General features: G+C 49.9%; 1 protein-coding gene across 1 annotated transcript in view; it reads right to left on the reverse strand.

Moving 5' to 3' along the window:
• Nucleotides 1–9,267: 9,267 nt before the first annotated feature.
• LOC101625657 (nodal modulator 1) overlaps nt 9,268–23,910 on the reverse strand; it is a 41,616-nt gene continuing 26,973 nt past the window's right edge. The window contains exons 18-31 of the mRNA XM_004692102.2: nt 23,302–23,397; nt 20,716–20,934; nt 20,533–20,615; nt 19,526–19,685; nt 19,285–19,411; nt 17,451–17,564; nt 16,575–16,702; nt 15,521–15,662; nt 13,707–13,790; nt 13,121–13,231; nt 12,261–12,362; nt 10,736–10,855; nt 10,199–10,291; nt 9,268–9,869 (exon numbers count right to left, since the gene is read on the reverse strand). Of these exons, the coding sequence (XP_004692159.1) occupies nt 9,738–9,869; nt 10,199–10,291; nt 10,736–10,855; nt 12,261–12,362; nt 13,121–13,231; nt 13,707–13,790; nt 15,521–15,662; nt 16,575–16,702; nt 17,451–17,564; nt 19,285–19,411; nt 19,526–19,685; nt 20,533–20,615; nt 20,716–20,934; nt 23,302–23,397 (1,711 nt within the window). The 3' untranslated portion in view covers nt 9,268–9,737. The remainder of the gene's footprint in view (nt 9,870–10,198; nt 10,292–10,735; nt 10,856–12,260; nt 12,363–13,120; nt 13,232–13,706; nt 13,791–15,520; nt 15,663–16,574; nt 16,703–17,450; nt 17,565–19,284; nt 19,412–19,525; nt 19,686–20,532; nt 20,616–20,715; nt 20,935–23,301; nt 23,398–23,910) is intronic.

Raw genomic sequence — 23,910 nt, forward strand, 5'->3', positions numbered from 1 at the left:
ACCGGGGGGGGGGGGGGGGGGGGGGGGGGGGGGGAGGGCAGATACTCCAGCAACTGGAAGCTAGACAATATTTATTAATGTTGCCAATGCAGCACAGTGCTGTGGTAGGAAATGTCAACAACTGGAACCTCCCTGGTGGCGCAGTGGGTTAGAGCACACCACTATGAGGCTAGAAACAGCCACTTCAGCACAAGTTCGATCCCCAGCCAGGGAGCTGACCCACATGGCACAGCAGACATTTCTGTCTCCCTGCTGCTCCCCTCAGCAGTGTACTTCCTCAATCTGCCTTTTCTGCTCCCCACTCTGTCTCTGGTGAATCCTCTCACCCTCCACATCTCTGGCCTGCACCCCAGTTCTATTTGAATAAATAAAATCTTTTTTTAAAAAATGGTTTTGTGACCTGCAAAGACATAAGGTTAAAATTATAGCAGGTTTGACTTAGTCCACAATGTACACACCTACCCACTCACACTTCCTCTCCTAAAGGGGTGAGGCCTGGAAAAAAAGACTCTCAGAATAAACCATTTTTCAATAACTGAATTAGAACAACAACAATAGCATTCAGTGCTGGTAGCACTGCAAATATCATCTAACTGGCTCAACCCCTGGCAAGCAATAAAGCAGCAAGCATCAAAAACAGTCAACATGTTTCCTTATTAGAGGTGGTATTCTCACTCCTGAGAATTCTAAGAAATAACTCAATAGTAACAAAGGTTTTTTGCATAAAGATGTTTACTGTTCCATTATCTGAAAAAAACTGTCCAACAATTGGCACATTCAGCCTATAACCATGATCATTATGAAAACTCAGTGGAGCCACAGAGAAAAAGGATTATGATAAGTAAAAAAATCCAATCAAAGCTAGAATATCTATTGTGTTTTTAAGTAAGGAAACTACTTATGAGGAAGGAGTAGAAGGGAAAAAGAAAGAATAGAAAACAGTGGAAATACTTAGGTGGAGACAGCCAGCCGGCCATCAAATTTGATCATTCCCTTTTCCCAGACACACAGCTGCACCAATTACCCAGTGCCCTTGTGGGGGTCACATGGCTGAGTTCAAGTCAGTGGAATGAGAATGGGAGCAATGTGCCCCTCCCTGTTCTGGTCCATAAAATCCCACCATGTCTGGCCCACCATGCTGTCTCTAAGAAGGAAGACACAGTTGAAAATGGATAGAAGGGACTCTGTGAGCCTGTGTCTCTGGTGTGGGACCAGCCTGCAGAATGGTAACCTGAGTCAGAATTCAATCCTGTTGTATAGGTGCTGTTAGGTTTGGGATTATTTGTTACAGTAGTTTAACTGACCTAATACCCTCACCCAATGGTTGGTGATGAAGAGCTCAGACTTTGAGATCAGAAAAACTTCAGATCTTAGCAACACCATCTTTGAGATCTTATGATGATACATAACTGCTCTGAGCCTCAGTTACTTTGTCTCTCTTGAGAATCAAATGAGAAAATTATATCAATTCTTGAGTGCTGTACCCAAGAGGAAGAGGGGGTTTGCTCAAAGTCTATTGGCCCTTGCAACTAAGAGGGCTAGCTAATACCACCCTGCTCCAAACCTTAATCTTTCTCCCAACCTATCATCCAGGCAAAGATGGCCACCCTGAGCAAACCCTAGGGGAAGACTAGCTCCCTCCTCAGCAGGTATAGGATGGAGTCAGTGGCCAGCAGCAGACACCCAAAGGCCTCTGAACCGAAGTAGCTGGAGCAAGTGCAGAAACCAAGCTAACCTCAATGCAGCCTTTCACAGGACATGGTCCCATCCCTGATGTCCACTCAGGTAAGTATGGGCTGCTCTACTGGATAGGGAAGTCACACACCAGCAGGCAGTGGTCAGTGGGCTATGCCAGTCTGAAAACATTTCCCAGATCAGATGGCACCTCTGGCAGGCCCTCAAAGCCAGCAGAGGCCTAAAGGCCCAAAATGGTGGGGATGGTCCACAGTCCCACTAAACAAAGCAGCCCAGGGCCCTTCTCCCTTGCCAGCCAGCCACCACCTAAGGGGCCCAGAGTGGCAGGTAGGCAGGGCCACCCAAGGCAGAAGTGGAGCCCACAGACTCCTCTCTTTCTTTCTCTCTCTCTCTCTCACACACACACACATCCACACACACACACTCCTTCCCAATTTAATGCCCTCAGAGCATTAATAGAGAGCAGGTCCTCTAAGTGACAATGGGGACCCCTGGAGTTTGATCCCACTGTCTTTTGTATTTGTCAGGGATATAAAGATAGTTGACAAAACCCTTGCGTCACAGACCTCACCACACTAGCTCCCTGCCAATGGCCCCTCAAAACCTCCACCACTGGGTCCCCAGAGATTAGTTACTGTTCCAGTGAGTGCGGAGAGCAGGTCACTGCCTTGGGACAGAACATGGACAGGCCTTTAGAAGCAGAGCTGGACACCAAGACTGGGGTGGAGGTGGCCTTTTGAAGAGCAGATTTTCAGAAGGATGTGAGGGCTACAAGCAGAAGAGGAAGGGGCCAAGAGAGAAGGGAGTCTTAATACCCAGGCTCTCCACTTCAGCCTAATCCCACAGGAGCTGTGGGCCACAGAGGCAGCGCCCCAATCCCTACTGACAACCGAGGTGAAGGGAGAGAAGATCTTCATAGCCAGCAGTCATGGCAGCTGCAAAAGGGGATCTGGGCAGACTCCAGCGGTCTCTGCCCCAGTGTAGACCAATGTCTTCCTCTGAAGCCCAAAAGGAAAGCAAAGTCCATCTCTACCCAGAGACGATTTTCAAAATATTGAAAACTGTCATGAAAACTTAGTGCTAATAACCAGAACCGTTGGCGTAAATTTAGCTTATATTGGTATAAACTTGGGAGAGAAAAACCTAGGTGAATGGCCACCCACCTCGCCAAGCAAGCCCTGAATGATTTCATGGGATCCTCAGGACCACCCCGTGATGTGGTCACTGGCCCCTTTATTCTTGCTGTTATTATTATCGTTATTATTTTACTTATTTTTTCAGTGCAGAACAGCCCGTCTAAAGTCACAGAGTCCCCAGAGTCACATGTCACATGGCCCAGTAAACAGGGGCAGGACTGGCAATAGCTCTGTCCACTCCAAAGTCAGGAAAAATGTTCCACTCCGCCTTACTGACTTGAAAGAGATTGAAAAAGAAAGCAAACAAAAGAACCCCACTTCTAAGAGACACGAGGGTCCCTGGATGATTCCAGGATCATGATTTTTTCACGTTCAGAGGGGAGTGACAGGGACAGGAAACAAGCGACGTGTGATCTCCTGTCATGTCAGGAGATGCTCTTTTCAGAGAAATGTACATTTCGCAGAATCAATATGCACTAAAGCCTGGGAAAGCTGATGAAGATGCACAGCCCCGACCCCCGTGCTCGGGGGCCCTGTTCCGAGAGACCGTAGAAATGAAATTGAATCATCTGGAACAAGTGAGTTGTAAACACTCAATATTAATGACCCAGTTCAGTCCCAAAGACGAGAGCCTTGCACCTGGCCCAGCTGTGCACAGTTGTTGAGACTCACTTGCTCCTCCACGAGGATTGCTCACCCTTCCTGCTACGGGGTGGGATAAGGACCCAACTTGAGTCCCCTATGCCACGGGTCAGCCAGCTGTTTCTGCAGAGACAGATAGTACATATTCTGTGGACCAGACTGTTTTGACTATTCACCTCTGCCATTGTCACTGCCGAGTAACCATAGTCAGCCCATGACTGGCTATGACCATGTTCCAAAAAAGCTTCATTGACTAATAGGGGCAGCTGGCTGGATTTGGCCCATGGGTCTGTTGGTGGACCCTGCTGAGCCTACTCCTTGGCTTTTGCCGGATGCAAGGCCATGTCTTGGCCACAGGGTACATCCCCAATTTGTGCTTTTTTGTCTCTTATCTTGGGATCATTGGTTAGGTGAGGGTCACGCAGCAGGGGGTATATGGCAGCAATATAAACTCACCTCCACAAGCAAAGCTAGACAAACAGGTAACAGATTTTGCTGGTCCTATTGCCACCAGCCTTTGGCTTTTTTTGAAAGACAAATGTTTAAATGTTTAATTTTAGGATAGTGTTAGGGGAAAAGGCCAAGATAAAGAGTTCTCATGTGTCCCACGTATTAATGTGTTACCATGCAGTCCAAGCTCTGTTTAGATTTCTTTGGTTTTATTGAATGCATTTTCTCCTGCACCAGAATCTTAGTCAGGACACCACATGGCCATTGGGGGAATACTGGCCAGAAATTCCGTAGAATGCCCCTCAACTGGGATTTGTCTGATGTTTTTTCTCATCCTTTGGCTGATGGATGAGGAGGACATCCACGGAGGCCAGTCTCATTGCCATCATTTCACCCCAAGGGTAATGCTCAGTTAGTGCTTGTTGAATAACTGAATGACTCCCCCCAAATCAAACTTGACAAAGCACACCCTAGTCTAGAATTAGGCCAACCTTTTCTATAGCAGGCCAAAGAGCACATCTTTTAAGCCTTGTAGGCCTAAACCACTTTGCCACAAACACTCACCTCTGCCACTGCAGGGTGGAAACAGCCAGGGGTAATCTGTAAATGAATGAGCATGGCTGCTTACAAACACAGCTAGCACAGCAGGCTTGGCCACAGTTTGCTAAGCCCTGTACTCAGCCACGATCAGTCTTGGATAGCACCTTCATGCGTGAACAGTTGAGTATCCATCACCACTTAGGTTAGGTGTTCTGGAAGCTGCACAGGAGCAGAAGTACCCTTTCGAAGCAGAAAAATGCTTTCTCCACGTGGCTGCTCCCACAGAAAGAGCAGCTCCTCCTGAGTGTTCACTCAGCAGCTATTCGCCACCTCAGCCTCTCAGCTGAAGAGCGGTGACAGGAGGCCCATGCAGCAGCTGCCAGCTTCCGCCCTCTTGCCAGCCACCTCCCCAGCAGAGCCCAGACAGGGAGGAGGGACTGTCTGTCTCTGGAGGCAAGGATTTGCAGATTTGAGGGCCACTTGTTTTAATGCATTCATTTATTTATAAAATCATAACCCAGAAGCAAAGGCAAGGTCTGCTGTTTCACCCATACAGCAAATGGTGAACACCTCACTCCCCTAAAAACATGTAAATTGGTGGCATCTTATGTGTAAGTAAAATAGGAGTCACACCCCATCATGGGTGCTGAAGCATAAACACTGGCTCCCACTTGAGGAGGGATTTGGGAGGAATGGGACCCTATCATAACTTCCCCCACCGCACAGAGTTCCAGGGCCAAAAGCTGCCGTCTGGCCCTGGCATACAGTCGACCCACATTATAGGAGTTTCTCCCCTTCACCAGGCATGACACGATAAGCTCATCTTTTGCTAGTGAAAAATAAAGTCAAAAATAGGGGGCCATGCAGTAGAGCTAAAAAGACACTTCTCCAAAGAGGAAATGCAGATGGTCAACAGGCATATGAAAAAATGTTCAACATCACTCGTAATAAGGGAGATGCAAATTAAAACCACAATGAGATACCACCTCACCCCAGTGAGAATGGCACATCTTCAAACAACTAGCAACAACAATTGTTGGTGAGGATGTGGAGAAAAAGGAACTCTCCTGCACTGCTGGTGGGAATGCAAACTAGTACAACCACTATGGAAAACTGTCTGGAGGTTCCTCAAGCTGCTAAACATGGAGCTTCCCTACGACCCAGCAATCCCACTCCTAGGTATCTATCCAAAAGACACAAAAACACTGATTGAAAAAGATACCTGTACCCCCATGTTTATTGCTGCTTTATTTACAATTGGAAAAACATGGAAGCAGCCCAAATGCCCAAAAGTAGATGACTGGATTAGAAAGATGTGGTACATATATACAATGGAATATTACTCAGCAACCAAAAAAGAGAAACACATGTCTTTTGCAGCAACTTGGATGGAGCTGGAAAAGATCATGCTTAGTGAGATAAGCCAGAAAGAGAAAGAAAAATACCGGATGGTTTCACTCATAGCAGGAGTATAATGGACCAGGCGAGAAAATAACAAAAATAATGAACAACCATATACCAGACATTCTGTGGGGGCGGAGTGGGGAATGGGATCAAAAATGGGGGGTGGGAGGGAAGGGAGGGAAATGCACGGGACTATGGTGGTGGCACAGGGGTGATTTGGTGATGGGAAACCCGCGGGGATTACAATCGAGATGGAAAAAAAAACTGCAAAATGATGTAAAAATAAACTTTGTAATAAAAAAAATTAATGAAAAAAAATAGATCTTTAAAATAAAAAAAAAAAAATAGGGGGCCATGACCACGTCAAGTTTTGAAATGGAGCTGCCTGCTATTTGTTCTCCCCTGGGCCCCTGGCCCTCTGGGAAATGCAGGGGCCCCAGCCAAGGAGCTGCCTATCACGAGGTCACAGACGGCCTATGTCTGGCCAGGCCCTGGCGACTCTGCAATTGCGCCCACCTTTCCCCTTCCCGGGAATGTCACAGCACTAAGCCCGGGAAATGTTCCTTCTGCTGGGGCTGCCGGCTGCGAGGGTAGAAAGCCCAGCGCTGCAGGGGCATTTCTACAGAGCCAGAACAGTTGGCAAAACAGATGTCCATCTTCCAAACTCCACTCACAGGGAACTGTCCTCGTCTCCACTTTCCTAAGTGTGTGCCCAGCAGCTGCGCTGGCCCCTGCAGCTTAGCAAGAGGGGCCTGGCTTAGCAACCTATAAAGTCGAAAATGGTGGGTGATGTGATTCACAGTCTGGGAGCACGGTCTTCTGGACCTGGCTTCAATGTCTAATCCCTTCTCAACAACTACTCTATCTGGAAGTTGGACACTGGAAAGCTGGAGAGCCAGAGCCTGGATGGAGGTAGAGCTGGTTCCTCCCAGAAGCCTAAGACAGTCACAGCAGGGCCACACCTCTGTGGTCAGGGACTCGAGAAACCCCAACTGGGCACTCTCACATGAGGTGGGAGGGGCCTCTGAGGTGGCAGCATAGGAAATCTAGGGCTACAGCACCCAAAAGCTGGCTGGGGCTGGGGAATCCACTTCCAAGTTGCCTCAGGCGGGCAAGCTAGACTAGCTGTTGGCCAGGAGTCTCAACTCCTCTCCAGAAGCCTGAGGATCCTCATACAAGGCAGCGGCTTCCCCGGAGCACACATGGGGCATGCCAGACCTTGGTGGCCCAGCTGGCTAAGTCATGCATCACCTTTGCCACAGTCCACTGGTCACTGGGGGCCGGCCTTGACTCAACATGGCAAGGGGCCTGGGTAAGGGAAATGTGGGTGGGGGGAGGGGCATCTTGAAGCTGGCACCTGTCCCACGCGCCCCCCTGTGGAAAAGACTGGAAATGAAGATGGCTAAGACTGCCCTTACCCTTAGGAATCAGCCTAAACTGAAGGCAGCCACATCTGTTTCCTTCCCAATTTTTCCCAGAGTTGCCCAGGCTGGTAAGGAAAGGGGAGTCTTGCCTACTGAGGAACTGGATTTAAGCGTTCAGTCACGTAACTCTTTGGTCCCAGAAAAGGCTGAGGAAACCATGGCAAGGCCTCCCTCTGCCCCTCCATGCTCCATGCTGTGTTCGCTTTATCTTAGCTCTGCCCACTTCTCTCGCGTGTCTTTCCTGATCCTTGAATTATCCCGGATGACCTGGCATATGGTTGTGTCCTCTCAGCTCGCATGTCGGGGCTGCAGAACCTGGGAGCTAAAGCTGCCGAGTTCAAATCCCAGTTCTGCCACCTAAGGGCTACACGATCTTCAGGCAGTTTTCTCTTAAGACAGGCTCAAATGCACATTGGCTTCATAACATTGGGAAGATCTCAGTCCTGAGGGGGGGGGAAAGAGGACTGACATAAAGCCAGCGCCTTAGAATGAGCCTTCTCCAGGGACCTTTGGGGTGTCATGAAGGGCTTCTTCAATAGGCCAAAATGTGCACGTGACTGAGTCTGTCAAGAATCCACTTTTTTAGAGGTTTGTAATATTTCCTCAGGGGGAAGTAATGTCTCATTGAACTTTTGCTCCATTTAAAATCCTCCGACATTAACACACATCCCAGAGGGCTGAGAGTTCTGTCCAGAAACCAAAATAATGACAGACAACTGAATAAAAGTCTGACGGCCAAAGGGACTGAGAAATCCATCAGCTTTCGTCAAGGCCCAGAGTCCTGCAGAAGCCCCGCCAAGACCTGAGGTGACCCGAAGTCAGGGATGGGCCAAGACTGCCACTTAATGGCAGTGTCCGGAAGTGGATGGAAAGGATTGACATTTAGTTGTATTTTGCACAAGTTCTTAACCTTTCTACTTTGCCAATAAAAAGCCCCACTAGCATTTCAAAGGGACATGTCTGTGTCCACTTGGAATGAGTCAGAAAACACTCCACGAAATGGATTATGAATCTCCTCTTTCCCAGATCTCTAAGAGTGCATCCTTCACTGTAAAACATGGACTAGCCAAGAGCCCAGCAGCCTCTAGCTGGAAGCCCCGCAGTTCTAAGGTGGGCCAGGAAAGCCCAAGCTCACCTTCTTCCTCGGTGGCAGCAGCCAAAGCCCGCTTTGGCAGTATTTTTCCTCTCCATTCTGTGTCCTTCCAGACTTGGCCTGAACACCAGGCCCCAAGGTTTCCCTAAACCCTCGGTGGGATCAGACCTTTGAGCTTCCTCCACCAGGAGGCGCTGTTCAGCAGGGGAGTCCTCCACCCAACCTGTGCCATGCGCATAGACACATTCACTAGGTCATTCCTGAGTGTCCACCACCCACCAAGCAGTGAGGGGACAATGAGGGACAAAGTAGAAGCGGCTTCGTCCCCTTCCAACTCTGTTCACTGCATCATCTTCACACCCCAGTGCCTGACCCATGTGGTACTCACTAGAAGTTGGGTGATGGCTGTGGCTCCTCCTTCAATGCAACTGTTGACTTAATAGTCTCTGTGAGAATGAAGTGAATGCTATTCAAATGCTGTCAATTCCCGGATCCCTTATGCATACTGGGAGCATTCAAGCCTCACCCATCCTATACATGCATTTTGGTTTAGTCAAAAGTTTCTATGTATGGTTTTTTCTCAAATGGAATTGGCTGCTAACATTTAAGACTTGCAAGATTTCACAAAAAAAAACTTGCCCTTCTGACTTTTCTGGAAAAGTAAATGTATATTCCCACAGGGCACTAGTGAGCTAGGGCTGAGACACATCGGCACCTTTGAAGAGCGTTCCTCACTTTGCCACAGTCCCCAGTCACCCCTATTTTCCTACCACTGAAAAAAAAAAAGACAGCAGCCAGGACTCATCCTGCCTTTGCTATGGATCTTCTTGCCCCGGCCTTCTGTGCCCCATTATGTCCTGCAAGAAGCACATGTGAGATGAGCTACAACACAAATGAAGGGCAATTTTATTGACGTGTACCTCCTAACATTCTCTCCAAGCGGTAGATACGGGTTGTGCAATTGCCAATAGGGAGCTTGGAGACAAAGGGAACTTAAAGAAGAAGGGAGTTCCGACAGGGACTTCCTTGGAGGATCTAAACCCATGTTGCTGAAAATTAAAAATTACATTCTCACGCCACCAGCACAGCTTAAATACTTCTTTGACAAAAATAATAATAATAAATTATCTTCAACTCAGAAAATAAATTGTGCTCAGCAGAGTGACAGGAGGGTCCGACATCACATTGCACCGAGGGGCCGGGCTGGGCCGGTCGGGAACAGGCAGCTACGCCCTCCGAGGCGTGTGGGCAGATGGCACCCACAAAGTGAGTCCCACACTGCGCTGGTGCCCGGGCCGGGAGGCCCTGGCCATGACCTGTCCCGAGTGAGGTTCCAACACGCCCTCATCCTCCTCACGTCCGCCTTGTCTTCTGTTTCTTGGCTTGTCTCTTGGCATCTTCAGGGCCACTGCTGTCAGAGGTCGTCTGACCAAGAGCTCGGACACCCTGCAGTCGACTTGTCAACTGCAACAGCAGGGGGAGGAGCTAGAGGAGGAAAGAGAGAGAATGAGGGGTGCCAGGGGGACTTGGCCAACCACTGACGGAACTGCACATGCTCGCACACCTCCTGCTTGGGGTGGGTCACCACGCATCCATCTCAGTTCACAAAGGCTGGCCTTGGTCCCAGAGGCAGCAGAGACAGGTGGGACTGGCACCCCAGGTTTAGAGAGGTGTCAAGGCCAGAGGTTTAACCCTGGGGACTGGACTGAAGGTCTCCGTGGTCCCACCCTGGCACTGACGTCTGGTCACCGTGTCACTATGAAGACTCCCTCTCCCAGCTCAGGCTGCCCTCATGGGGCCGCTGCAGGCCCTACCTTGTCGTGGTTGTAGCCGGCCAGCAGGACAAGCAGCGTCAGGGGCAGGGCGATGTAGGAGCCTTGCGCGATGTCCTGCTCAGGCAGCTTCCTCTGCAACCACAGGGCACCGTCATCCTTAGCCAGCTCCCCCTGCCCCCAACCCAGCACCTCACATGCCCCACCCCCAACTTCCCCCTGCCTCCCGCTGCTACCCAGACACTGGAACCCCACATGAAGGAGGTACGCATATGTATTTGTGGAGCAGTGGGCAGGATGGGAGTCACGGGCCACACATCACCCTCCCTGGCATGGTGGTGAGCCCACCGCAAGGCCACCCAGAGCCACACCCTGGGTGTCTGCCAGTCCTCGTGACTAGCGCTCCTTCTCCGAGGGAAACAAAGGCTTCCATGCTCAGAGACACCAAAAAGCATCCAGGATGCACAATCCACGACATGAAGGGCGCCCAGGGCCAGGGGCCTTTAAACAGCTCTCCTGGGCCCCACGCTTCCCTGCACGCCGCCCCCACCAGTTCTCTCAAGCTCCCTCGCTCCTTACCGTAGGGTTGAAAATCAAGGTGATGTGTTTGTGGTAGCCCGCGGCAGTGAAAGACACTTGGGGCAGGACGTAGTCATACTGGGACCTGGGCAGCGTGGAGTCCAGGAGCACGACGTAGTTCTGAGCACGTGCAGAAGGTATTTTTTATAGAAGACAGTTTGGGGCAGAGCAAGTGAAAACAAAGCCATTAACACATGGCTGTGACATACAGAATGTAAGGTTTTTCAAGAAATGCCCAGGTTCACACACCCAAAGCAAGCTCACTAACTTCAGGGTGGTGGCCTCAGCAGACCAGCCCATCAGTACAGTGGTGTGCCTCCTCACACACACACACCACCATCCGCTGACTAGTTATCCAGTGCCTGTGGCACCTTTTATGAGTATATTCAGCCATGACAGTTTGGGTCCTTTGAGAAGTCGACTTCAGGAAGCACAGAAAGTTACTATGAACCGACTCTGATGAGGCAGGGACACCATCACACTGAGGAAGCCCACCTTCAATCCCAGGTGAGGCTGGCTTTGAAGGGACAGGCCTCAAATGGGTCTAAGGACAAGGCCTCTCTGGAGTGGTCCCCATGACAGTGACAGCCCTGCATACTGAGCCCCAACTGTGTGCAACCCAATGAGCAAGGCCTACTTGCTCTGGTCTCCACCACAGACAAGGGCTGGGTTATTTTACCATTTCAGAGATGAGGAGAGCGTGGCCTACAAGGTAAGAGTGGCTGGCTCAGGGTAACTCAGCAAGCCGGTGTCTCTCAGGCTCTGCTCCCAGGGGAGTCCTGCCTCAAAGCCCAAGCTGCTTCCGCAAAGCTGTGCAGCCTGAAGTGGCTGCTTCATAGGGCACGTGGAGAAATGGGGAAGAACTCCCAAATTCTGCAATTACTTGTTAATTTACAGCCATTTCACATGAAGAAAGGCCTGGTTGAGCACCCCTGAGGGAGAAGGTCAAACAACCCACTCCTGGCGACCGCAAGCTAAGTCCACCAGAAAGAACCAAATTCGTGCCAAGTTTCTTCCCAGCACTCCAACTACAGTGTCCCGGCCTTGGTTAAACAGACTACGCATTCCCTAACATGGACTCCGCGCAGCAATTAAAGACCCTATCACAAAAGATTTAAGGACGGGGGAAAGGTTCATGATATAGTCTTCACTGAAAAGAACTAATTATAAAACAATGTACAGACAGTCCCAGGTGTGAGCTATTAAGTGAAGAAATGTGGGTACATGTATGTTTGTGTCATGTCACACGCCCTGGAAGACGACATTTTAACAGTGGCTCCTTCTGGGTGATGACTCTCCTCCCCACTAGCTCCTGCCAGGGGTATTATTTTTGTAAACAGAAAAACAAGTAATTAAGAAAAGCTGTTCCTCCAGAGCCCAACTTCCTTGGATTCAGTGAGCACAACCTCACCCATTCCTGCACAGTGGCATTTAGGGAGAAAATCTAGAAAACAGTTTTTCCTTTTAAACTAAACACTGGGGTCATTTAAACAAGGACAGAGACTGCACGGAGGGCGGGTGCTACCTGGCCGTCCCTGAGCAGCGGCGGGAAGTGGAAGAAGAGAGACTGGCCCAGAGAAACGGTCTGGATCGGGTTGTCGAGATTTTCGCTTTTGTATAGCTTCACCTGGTGAACAGAAGCAAAGCAGGTGCTGAGTCTGTTGAAGTTGAAATCTGATAAGACATTTCAGGTGTGACACCTCCAGCACTGCTTATCTCTTAGGGGGAAGAATCTTTGGGAACACAGATATTCAGAAGGGAAACCACCCCGACCCCTGACAGCCACACGAGGCGTTCTTCAATCATCTCGGCACCAGACGTGACAAGCATAGAAATGCAATTCTTTAAAATAGATTCTGCTGACTTATGTTAATGTTCAAAATAATAATAACAGTGTAATGATGATATCAAAAATAACTCCTAACACGTCTGCGACATGCCAGGTGTGTACATCATGGAACTGGTCAACAATCACACTGGTCAGGCGTCATGACCATTGCTAGGGAGACTCAGAGAGTCCCAGTCCCCCGACTTATTCTTGTGGCACTGGGACTCACCCACATGGCTGAGGGTCTCACCTACCACTCTGCCTTTGCACAAATACACCTTAGCTCCCACAACTTTCCATGTTAAATGGGCACTGGGTTGTCATAATGTTTCCAAAGATACATATTATCACACACTTAACTGGAACCAGTCTCTCCCCAGACACCAACAATCATTCTCCCAAATACCCATGGATGGAAGTTTCTTAATCTCACCCTCCACCTCCACCCTCTCAGGCAGGATGTCAAGCATGAATGCAGCCCCACGTGGGCACGGGTAACCTATTCCTCTCAAAGCTGAGAAGACAACATCGCAACCCCTAAAGTGAGCTGGCCTTACCCATAATGTAGGAAGATACTCAGAGGAAGTGATCACATTTCCACTTAAGTCAAACTGATTTATCTGCCGGAAAACTATGATGTTCACATCATCGATGTCATTGTTCCCGACCTAGAAAGACAAGGCAAGCTGGATGAGAAAGCTGAATGGGGAGTCTCTACCTGACTGCCTGACACCCTAGCAATTAGCTATGCCATGATCTCAATGATCGTAAGATTCCACCACATGGAAAATGGGGTCATATAAATATGAGAAACCTGGGCGCCCTACCCCTAGGGAAGTCCACATTCTCTTTTGGATCCTCGCCTGACGGGAAATGCTACTTAGGCCTTAGGATCTTTAACCACTGGCTCCCAGTCAGAACTCGAAGGGGGAGCAGGGAACAGTAGGTGAAGGTTCCTCTCTGGTGCACGACAGTGAGACTGTTCACTAAACACCCCACCTGAAGTGCTGCTTGTGAGGATGTATTCTGAGGGGACCCTTAATCAGGATTTATGTTTCCCCCATAGCAGAAGAAAGACAGCGCTGAAGGGTACCTGGTTGGGGACGCAGTCAGGGGCATCCCACCCGAGAAGCCCGTGCTTACCGCAATCACGCGGTGGTGGGGCAGGGCCCGTTCGATGTGATCGTTGCCTTCCGCCTTGAGCTGAACGTGGTACACACACCCCGGCTGCAAACAAACCCGCAGTCACTTCGCCAGCAAGGAGCTTGTCACATGAGGCCTGTGTGGGCCTGCGCTGTCCACAGGCCTCACCACTCTTCCCTACAGGTCCAGTCTGTGACCGTGCACCTGCTTACCAGTGCCTTGAAAATGCCCCCCGATGAGGAAACATTCATCTGAGCTCTTCCTCCCCTTTAAGCCCCACACAGACAACTGAAGTAGGTTTCCTATTCCGAACTGCAAGCGCAACACAATATGCTTATTCCTGTAAAATTCTATCTGCCTTGCTGTAGACCCCCTCTACCTGTCTAAGTGATATCTGGAACGATGCTCTCAAGAATCTGAAACACTGGGTCAAGTACACGCATCTACAAGGGGCTGACCCACGCTGTAATCATTTACTTTAAACCGGGCCAGTCTGGTCTCCTGCAGCGGCGCGCGTGGGCCAGCCCTGTGAGGAAAGCGGCGGGGGACACGTTATTCACTCTCCACTAAGCAAGGCCACTGCCAGGGGTGACTTCAGGGTGTGTTTTTTCCTTTCAAAGTTTTTTCCTTTTCGATATATTGCTTGAACTATTTTATAATGAGCACAAGGTACCTCTACAAAGATAATAAAGTTATTATTAAAAAGAAATGAGAACAATCACATTTATGACTACCAACAGACATATTAATTTACTTTATAGCTCAGTCAGGACCAGCAGCACTGGGTTCCTTCAAAATAGCTACTTGCACCTGTGAGAGGAATAGCGGGAGCAGCAATTTTTGAAGAAAAGGCGACAGCACTGCTGCAGATGGTGGGGGGTGAGGGGGTTGGGAGCTGGGGCGCTGCCCACGCTGGGTCTGGGCCAGGCAGGAGCCCCGGGGCAGCTGCTCCCATCTGATGGGCCAAACTCCTTGCTCACAGCGACGTCTCAGGGATTTGCCTTTATCCTCTGGCTGGAAACCCCGTTGGTGTGGATTCCCAGCCAAGATGCTGTGTAACATGCTACCCAGAAAAGGTTAAAGAACCAAGAAATCCCAACTGGGTTGAAATCCCTAGGAAATCTTCTACAGGAACCTCATCTGCCATCCTCTGGCAAACTCAGATCCAAACCCCTTGCTGGGACTCCGAGGACATTCTTCTGGAGCCTGGCCTGGCATGCGGAAGGCACGGGCTGCAACTAGGGGGTGACTCTAACTCACACTGAAAGCGCTGGTAACTACAAGGAAGAGAGGGGGTCCAGGGCCTCAGGTAAAATGGAAATCTGTGACAGTGGAGAAGGAAGCTATGTTCAGCTTAATTAGCGGCAAAGTGTTAAGTTGGTGAGTTTAGATGAACATGTCTGTCTTTCCATGTGGATCTGATGAGCTGGGCTGGGTGCTAGCTGGATCCTTTCCAAGAGCTAGGCCTTTCCCAGTGTACCTCAGTCCTCACCACTCCTTAGTGATACCCAGTCTCCTTCAGCCATTTGCACTTCTCTTCTGGCCCTACAGGCATTTGGTTTGGGAGTCCTGGCCTGAGGCATAAATTATCAACACTAGGCAAAAGTGGTTGTCCAACTCTATTTTGCCACAAAACCCCAACCAAACATGTCAGCAAGGTATGTCACTAAGATAAGGGTTGAGATGTTTCCAGAACCCCAACACTCCCATCCCCACCCTTCTTGCTCAGTCCCTTCCAAGTAGTCTGGGAGCACCTCAGGCACCCCTGAACACAGTCTGAAAGGCCTACTAATAAAACGTGTTCCAAGTCTCACCAACAATCCACGTAACCTGAACTTGCCCTCTTCATCAGTCACCGTGTCTTCTCCATAAATACTACAGTCGTCCTGTCCCATGGCTTCCACGGCCACACCCTGCTCCGGTTCTCCGTTCAAAGAAGAGACTGTGCCATAGCAGCTAGAGTGACAGAAACAGCAGGAAATGAGGTTCTGGGCTTTGGGGAGCTCGCCAGACAGCGGGCAAGGTGTCCTGCTTCTACCAGCAGGCAAGTGCAGGACAGGCCACAGGCAGCGGCCCCAGCAACCCCCAGATTCAGCTCCAGGCTCTCCTGAACCCGCCTTCCTGGGTGGGGCTTGGGTCAGCCAAGAGGTCATGATTTCTCTTTTCATGCATTTTAGGGGACCCTCTAGAACACTGTATTTAAGAAAGGTAAGCTTGATTTTACCTCATTGAAGAATTTTTTGCTAGGCTTTCTTGTAAATAATGACATATTCAATAAAATGAAAATAAATCACTTCCTCTTTCATCCCACCTATCTGGTTAGAAATGGTCCATTATGCTAAACCTACTCCTGACTGACGAATCCTCTTCTCAAGTACTTCTGTGTCCACACACCCACGAGCTGACTGGTACACAGGCGTGTGAGCACACTCCGGAAACACATGCAGACAGCCATGCGGTGGGGCTGCGGACACCAGCGTGGGCATGAACCCCCTCTGGGAACACTGGAACACTGGAAATTTGGTTGGTTGGGAGACAAGAACAGTGGAGAAACACATGCTCTACACTCTTCAACATTCTGAAGTTTTACTCAAGTGAATGCATTTCCTTCTTTTTAGAAATTTAATTCATTTTAAACTTTTTTTAAAAAAATAAAAATTTTAAGCAACTAAGTAGGCTCTCAGACCAACTTCAAAATAGGACACGTGTGACTGAATCACGAGTCTGAGGAGACAAGGGCAGCAGTGAAAACTCTCGTACCTTATCTCCTTTCTCCCGACTTGAGAGCTGTGCTAAGTTTCTAGAACCAGAAAGGGCAAGGGACCCCAGGGCCCGGCTGGCAGAGAGGGGAGCGTGAGGGCTGCTCACCTGTACGCAGTCCGGTAGCCGGTGATGGTGATCTTCAGGTTCTGCCCCTCCTGCACCTCGATCATCTGGGAGGATGGCTCAAACCGGAACTCCTTCATCATGGGCTTGAAGTAATACTGGCCAGGGCTCTGCCAAGAGACAGCCAAGCTCAGACTGAGCCTTCACTGCCACGTGCGGCAGGGCTCAGAGGGGCAGCGAAAGACAGCGTGATGCCATGCAAAGGGTCACAACAGCGCGACGGAAGCAATTCCAGCTCCAAGTGGCAGCTGTCACCGTCATGGGCTTCCGTAACAGGGAGACAGAACTCAGATTTGAATTTTACAAATAAAGAAACTGAGGCTCAGCGCAGTGAGTGACACAAGTAAACAGCGGAAGGCAGGTTTGAACCTGGATGCCGGGCGCTGACGGGCACACCTGTCCGATGCTGGTGACATGCCCAAAAAGGTAACTTTATCCCCAGGCCGGACCGGGGGCCACTGAGTGGACACTTCAGGAATGCCCACCAGCCGGGGCCTAGGCTAACAGCTGGAAGAGAACTCTGTGCCTCCCGCCTCATGCAACAGCTGACCACTCTCTGGACCTGACATCATAAGCAGCCTGTGGTGACACCAGAGACAGGAGACAGGAGCCACAGAGGCCACTGTCTTAGTGACACACGGGTGACCAGAAAACAGGGAGCGTGCGGAAAGGGACACGAATCAGCAGCACTGAGTTCCGGGAGGAGCGATCCTCTAATTAGATTTGGTCCCTGAAGAAATGTACAAACTCTCCTTGCTGGCGTTCTGTTCTCACATTGTCAAGCGACACTTAAGTCCCGCACACTGTCCCTTCTCTCATGGGAGAGACAGGCAGGCAGTACGTGAACAGATGCCTTACCAGGTTTGAGAATGTCAGAATGCCATTGTCCTGAGTCAGGAGGTTGGAACGAAACACACCACCGCTGAGGGACAAGAGGACCCCAGGGAGGGGCTGGTCATCTTCAGCTTTTATCTGGGAGTGAGAAAAGGTAACATGTTAACCAGGTAGACCCCCTCACAAGTCAGGAGGTAAATCCCTAAGCTTTTATTCTTATACTGCCATTTATGGGGGACAGAAATCTCCCTCTCCATCCCCTGGAGTAACGAATGTTAATAGTTTGGGGTGCAGCCTGGCAGCACTATGCTCACACACGATTTATAAACATCACTAGGCTTGATGACAGGCAGGCAGGATGATGGGGGGCAGGGAGAGACGGAGGTGAAACAGAGTGGTGAAAGTGACACGGCCAGCTCGCCAACCCGCTCTCTTGCCACACCTCAGCTCCCAGCTTTCCTTTTCGACTGTGGTTTCTAACAGCTGCGTGTCACCGTAAAGCAAGGGTCAGGTAGCTTGCAGGGACCAGCTGCCTCCTTCATGACGAAAAGGACAATCTAAATGTCTCTGGACACTTCTAACTTTGTGCATTTATACTTTTCTCCTTCCCTGGACAGCCAAGAGACAGCCAGTCCTAGGAGTACATTTGCTGCTACAGGCACTTTAAATGCAGAAAGACACCCCAACTTGCACACCAAAGTGGCTAAAACCATTTACAGTTCCACCAATGATCCACGCGTGGGACAAAAGACATGCCCCCCAAAATGGATGTTGCCTTCACTACTGCAAATCTAGCCCCAAACCAGTGTTTCAGGGTTAACTTCCTTTGCATCGCCTCAGTCATGGCCACGACTGAGCACTAGTTCGCTGGTAACTCTGTTGCCTCTGCGGATGCCTATCCGCAGCCTCGTTCATATTTTCTCTATCAGGTTGGCTTTTCCTTACAGAGTTTAGGAGTTTGCTGTAAACTGGGGGCACTTTTTAGGGCATTAATCTATCTCCCCAGTTCAAACATCTTTTTAATTTGACTTAAAAATGTGGGCCCTCCCTGGTGGCGCAGCGGGTTAAAGCACAGCACTGAGAAGCTAAAGCCACTTCCGCATGAGTTCAATCCCTGCCTGCCCCGGAAGTGACCACAAGGCATGGCAGATCTCTCCTGACCCGCCCGCTGCTCCCCTCAGCAGTGTACTTCGTCAATCGGCCTGTTCTACTCCTCACTCTGTCTCTGGTAAAGCCTCTCACCGCCCCGGAGCCTCTGGCTTGTACCCCAGCTCTGTATACACAAATAAATAAATCTTAAAAAAAAAAAAATGTATTCTGCACAATAGAGCTTTACATGTTTATATGCTGTAACCTGCCATTTCCTGTAGGCTTCTGTGTTGAGAATATTCTTACTCAAGATGCTCCGGCCCCACAAAGGGCAGTATACAGCATGCTCCTTCCCAAGAAGGACTGAGGGAAGAGATCGAACCCCATGTAGGAACAGTCTGTGTCCTTCGCTACAGAGGAAAAGATGAGGCTTAAAGCACTCCCCAAAGGGCTGTCAACAGCCTTGCTGACAGAAGCCAGACAAAAAAGAGTATCTCCTGTATAGTTTCATTTGCATATGACATTCTAGAAAATGCAACTTCATTTATAGTGACAGAATGCAAGTCAGAGAGGCGGGGCAGGCTGGAGGGGCCGGTCACTAAGAGGTATGAGGACACTTTGGGGGGACACATCTGCTCACGAGTGAGTCTGTGGCAGTGTCTACAAGGGTGTGTTCACGTGAGACCATCAGATCTTGTATGGTATGGGTGGGTTACTGTATGCCAGTTAAACGCAATAAATGTACCTTGCATCAAACACGCAGCATTACCTCAAAGCTCACACCTGCCAGGGCATAAGCCTTAAAGTCTCCAACGGTGCCTTCCAGCGCAGTCAGGACATAGCCCTCTTTCTGGGAGGACACGGTGTATTCCAGGTCACTGTGCAGTGGGCCCACACTGAGGAGAAAAAGGCAACATACCACAGGTGGCTTCGCTTCCCCTTGGAGGAGCGTCAACACACAGACCTGGGCCCCCGACTGGCCCCAAGCAGATATTTCTTCCAGGGCTTACCTGTAGGCACCTTTGTCATCAGTAAAGACCGTGATCAGGGGAGAACTTGCTCCCTTTTCACTGATGACAATTTCAACTCCTTCCAGCTCTGGGTGGATCTGGCCTTCTAGAAACAGCCCTGCTTTCCCATGGATCTCAATCAGTTTTCCTGGGCAGCTTTCTAAAAAAGGGAAGAAAAAGAGAGGATAGGAGTTAGCTGTAAAGGAGGGGAATCTCCAGGGTAGGCCTGGTCTAGGACCAAGATATGTGAAGCTAGTGCCACATGAGGCCGATATGCCAGGAAGCTCGAGGTCTGGAGGAGGCACAAGCCCCTTCGCATCCCCAAAAGGCCTCACTCAGGTACCCATCGCTTCTGCCGGTAAACCTGCCAAAGGTGGGCTCCATTACTCTGCTCCCTCTGTTCCCAAAGGTCCACAGACAAGGAGAAGTGCTTATACCAAGTACGTCTGTGCTGCACAACCCCAGAGAACCCCATGGGAAACCCCAAACTGGCTGCTGCTGCAAACCAGGCTCCTCAACACACTCTCCATCCAAACACAAAGCACTCAATGCCCAGGATTCAGGGAACCCACCCTGCTAGGAAAATCGATCAATAGCAAAAGGCAAATGTCCCACCAGCAGTCAGTGCTAATTACCCATCTCAAAAAGGCCTTCCCTCACCCTTCCCAAAACCGAACATGAACAGATCAGAGGACAATGAAGGCCCACCACTCAGTGACTGTGCTTTTTACCCACTTTCTGGTGTCACCCTACAACTATCAAAGAAACCTAAGTCCTTTTCCAGAAAGATGCCCAGTTCTAACAATGCAGATTACTTGTGTAGATTTTGATTTGGATCACTCACTCACTCATCCATGCATCAAGCATCAGCATGCAGAGTTGGGGGTCGGGGGATGAGGACAGGGAGCAACAGAGATGACGCCCCTCCAGCAATCCTGAGGAACTCTCAAACGCAGGTATAGGAACAGCTGTCCAGACGCAACTTCAGCTCAGGGAGCTGGACTTACCTCCACTCACGGTGGCCTCCATGGAAGGGGGATAGAAGAGCAGCTCTTTAGACGACGGGGTCACAGTGATTTTCTCTCCAGACCTAAAATAATCAAAACATTGCAGTCTGGCTGGTTCTGACCCTCCATTAGGAGGGATGTTGGAACAGAGGGCACTGCCGAGAAAAGCCCCCGAGTGCGCACCGGGCCCAGTAGGAGAAGTCATAGGAGAAGGGGCCCTGGAGTTCGTCCACCATCTCCTGCACAGGGGGCTTGGGCCTGCCTTCTCCACCTTCTTCTTTGCCGTTCTTCTCTCTCTCCTGCCTGCGGCTCTCGATCTCGGCCAGCTGCTGCTCCCGCCGCAGCTCCTGCACAGACTTCAGAGGGCCTAGGACCAAGGCGGGCTCACTGTCAATGGAAGACCTGGGGAGGAAAGGGCAGAAGGCGTGGGCATCCACCCCATCGCCAGCAGAATCTGACACAGTGATGCAAGAGAAACCAAACGTTTTGCAAGCCAATGGCACCCTCTGCTCATGGTGTGAATAAAATAATAGCTTTTGAAATCTCAAAAGGGAATTTGTGAAGGTAGTAGGGTCTGCTAGCTCTGGGCTGGGATGGAATCCCAGTGGCGGCTGTGACCTGGAAACCTGTCAGATTTCTCATAGGACACAGAGCTCTCTTCAGGCTGCCACCTCCTGCTTTCCCTCAGCCTCTCCCGGGAGCATGCTCTGCTAGGTCGCAGGCACCAGGGATACGGCCGAAACAGCACAGGCTGCAGCCCAGCCCTTCGGAATCCACATTCCAGGGGGAAGAGACGATGAAAAGAAAAATGAAGCGAGATGACAAGTCGATGAAGGAAAACAAAGCAGTGTGGAGTGACAGAAGCCAACAGAGCCAAGGCCTTTCTGATAATGTGGGAAGGGACCCTGAAGGGAAGGAGAGCAAGCCCCGGGGGCGCTCCGGGCTCGAGCGAGGGAACGTGAGGATGATGTCCTGGGCCCGGGAGAGGAGTTCCTTCAGCATGCTCAAGTGACATCAGGAGACTGATGCAGCCTGGGCAGAGGGGCCCCATCAGGACGATGAGGGGGCTCCAGGGGTCAGACTGGGGCTCCACCAACAGTGGAGTCTGAGGAGGAATGACAGGTCCTCTACTTTAGAGGACACTCTGGGTTCTGCATGGAGAATACACAGTCACAAGGCAAAGGCCAAAACAGGTGGGTCAGACAGGAAGCTGGAGCAATGATACAGGTCAGAGACTGCCTGGGCCAAAGTACGGAATGAAGTTCAGAAGGCACTAGAGGAAGGATGTATTTTTACTTAGAAGACCAAGTGTTGTTTGACGAATTAGCTGGGTGTGGAATGCAAGGAAAAGCATCAAGGAACAACCAGGAAGACAGCACAGCCATATTGTACTGAGGGAGCCCGCACCCAGGGAGGCCCCTAGAGTAGGTTTTGGGGTGTAGGAGCCAGGTTTCAGGTTTTGTGTGTGGAAAGGACTCGATCCCATTAGACATCCAGGCAGCTATGTGCAGCTAGAAAATGCATTTCATACACTCCCCAAGCAAACAAAACCAAACCCCTCTGAGGGTACACAAATGAACGGAATAAACACTGAAAACAGGTAAGAGAGAGCCTCTGTTAATAAAATGATTCCTCATCATCCCAGTAATTCATACTTCCAAGCAGTTAAAGAGCAGAAGCCAGTGCACTAAGCACCTGGCACCAAACCCTTCCTAAAACACATCAACTCTGCCTCCTCCACATTGCAAGCCCCACCCCCACCCCAAGCCTCTCTGCTCTGCCTCAGACCACAGCCCTCAAGCCCTTACCCTCACCCTGAACTACCACCTCAGCTGACTTCCTCTCAGAGGCCTCTTCTCTGTTTCTCCACTCAGCAGGCAGGGGGGCACTCGGACTAGAGTCATTCATCTTCCTAAACTGTATCGATGGTGGGGCAAAGGGATGTCCCTTAACAGGACCCCTTGCCTATGTGGCCCCAACCCTCCAAGATCAGATTCAAAGCACTGATCACAGCCCTAAGTTCACATTTCTGCATGCATGGGCCTGCCTGAGAGCCTCTCAGTTTCTTGGGGGATGGGGCTGGACTATGCCGAGCACCTAGACACGGAAGATTCTATATATAGAAGACTCTAGACACTATTTTCTGGATGGAGAGTGGATGGAAGGTGGAGACAGAGATGAAGACATGACGAGAAAGACAACTTCACCAAGGTAACGCAGGAGAAAGCCAGCGCACTACCTGTTCTATTTCATGAAGACGGTCATAGTGTTAAAACTCTCATTTTTCAAGAAAATAAGGATGTCAGCTGCACCTCACCATTCTGCAAAAAATTTCCTTCTGAGGCAATATTCACATGAACATGACCTTCAGTGAGGAAAGGACTCTCATATGCTTTCTCTCTCATGACCCTTCTTATATCAAGAGCCATCTCTATTTCCCAGGCTGTGAGAAAAGGTCTAAAGAAAAATAGGCAATTTTTTTGAATTTGCTAAAACGCTTGAAATACAATGAACAAACCAGGTAGTTTTTTTTTCTTAGACAGAAAGTGTGAAGTGTTCCAACAGAGACCGAGCACTGAGGCTGACTGTCAGAGGCGCTTCCTCATCCACAGTTAGCTCCTGACTAAGCTGTCATGAATTTATGGCGATGTCACACACGTATACGAGAGGGAGGCCATTTGTATATACAAAGAGAGATAAGAAATCAAAAATAATTTTCGGGGAGTCTATTAGCGAAGGCCCCCTGCCCAGCCTGGACGCTCGTCTTACTTGATAGTCACAGTGACATCCATCATTTTGTCAGTGGTGATAGTTCCAAGGACATGGTGGCGGATGGCTGTCAACGTCAAGATACTGGGTGAAGACCTATAAATCAAGGAAGTGGAAAGGAGATACAAGCATGAGCCAGTCGTCCTCAGGATCAAAAACGCCACTTTCTGTCCAACCTTTCGGACCCCCAAACACAGTACAGGAAATTGTTCTGTGCCTGAGACAAAGTGACTCCTGGAATACAGGGCCTCCTTCAAAGTTTGAGTCAGGCCACTTTGCTTTTATGTAGCCTCTACAATAGTCCCTGTTTTCATGAACCCAAAGAAATTCAAAGGGAATTTTCCTCTTATAATGAAAGCAAAAAGAGCATGTTCAGCTTCGGTTGGCTTAACAGCAGTTGCTGCGAGGTAGCGGCCACCCCCGCCCCCAGGCTCCCCCCTAGACACTTCTCGATGCAGGCTATGTGCTTATCACAACGTTGCTGTTTTTACTCTATGTTAGTGCTGATTTAGGTTTTATGTGTTATTTGGGATGATCTGGCAAGTTGATTTTTAGGTCTGGGAAAGCTTACAATTTTCCCATATAAACGAGAGGTAATTGCTGCTTTGC

The sequence above is a fragment of the Condylura cristata genome, unplaced genomic scaffold (assembly GCF_000260355.1).
Source record: "Condylura cristata isolate star-nosed mole 26May11 unplaced genomic scaffold, ConCri1.0 scaffold00032, whole genome shotgun sequence".
Classification (NCBI taxonomy): domain Eukaryota; kingdom Metazoa; phylum Chordata; class Mammalia; order Eulipotyphla; family Talpidae; genus Condylura; species Condylura cristata.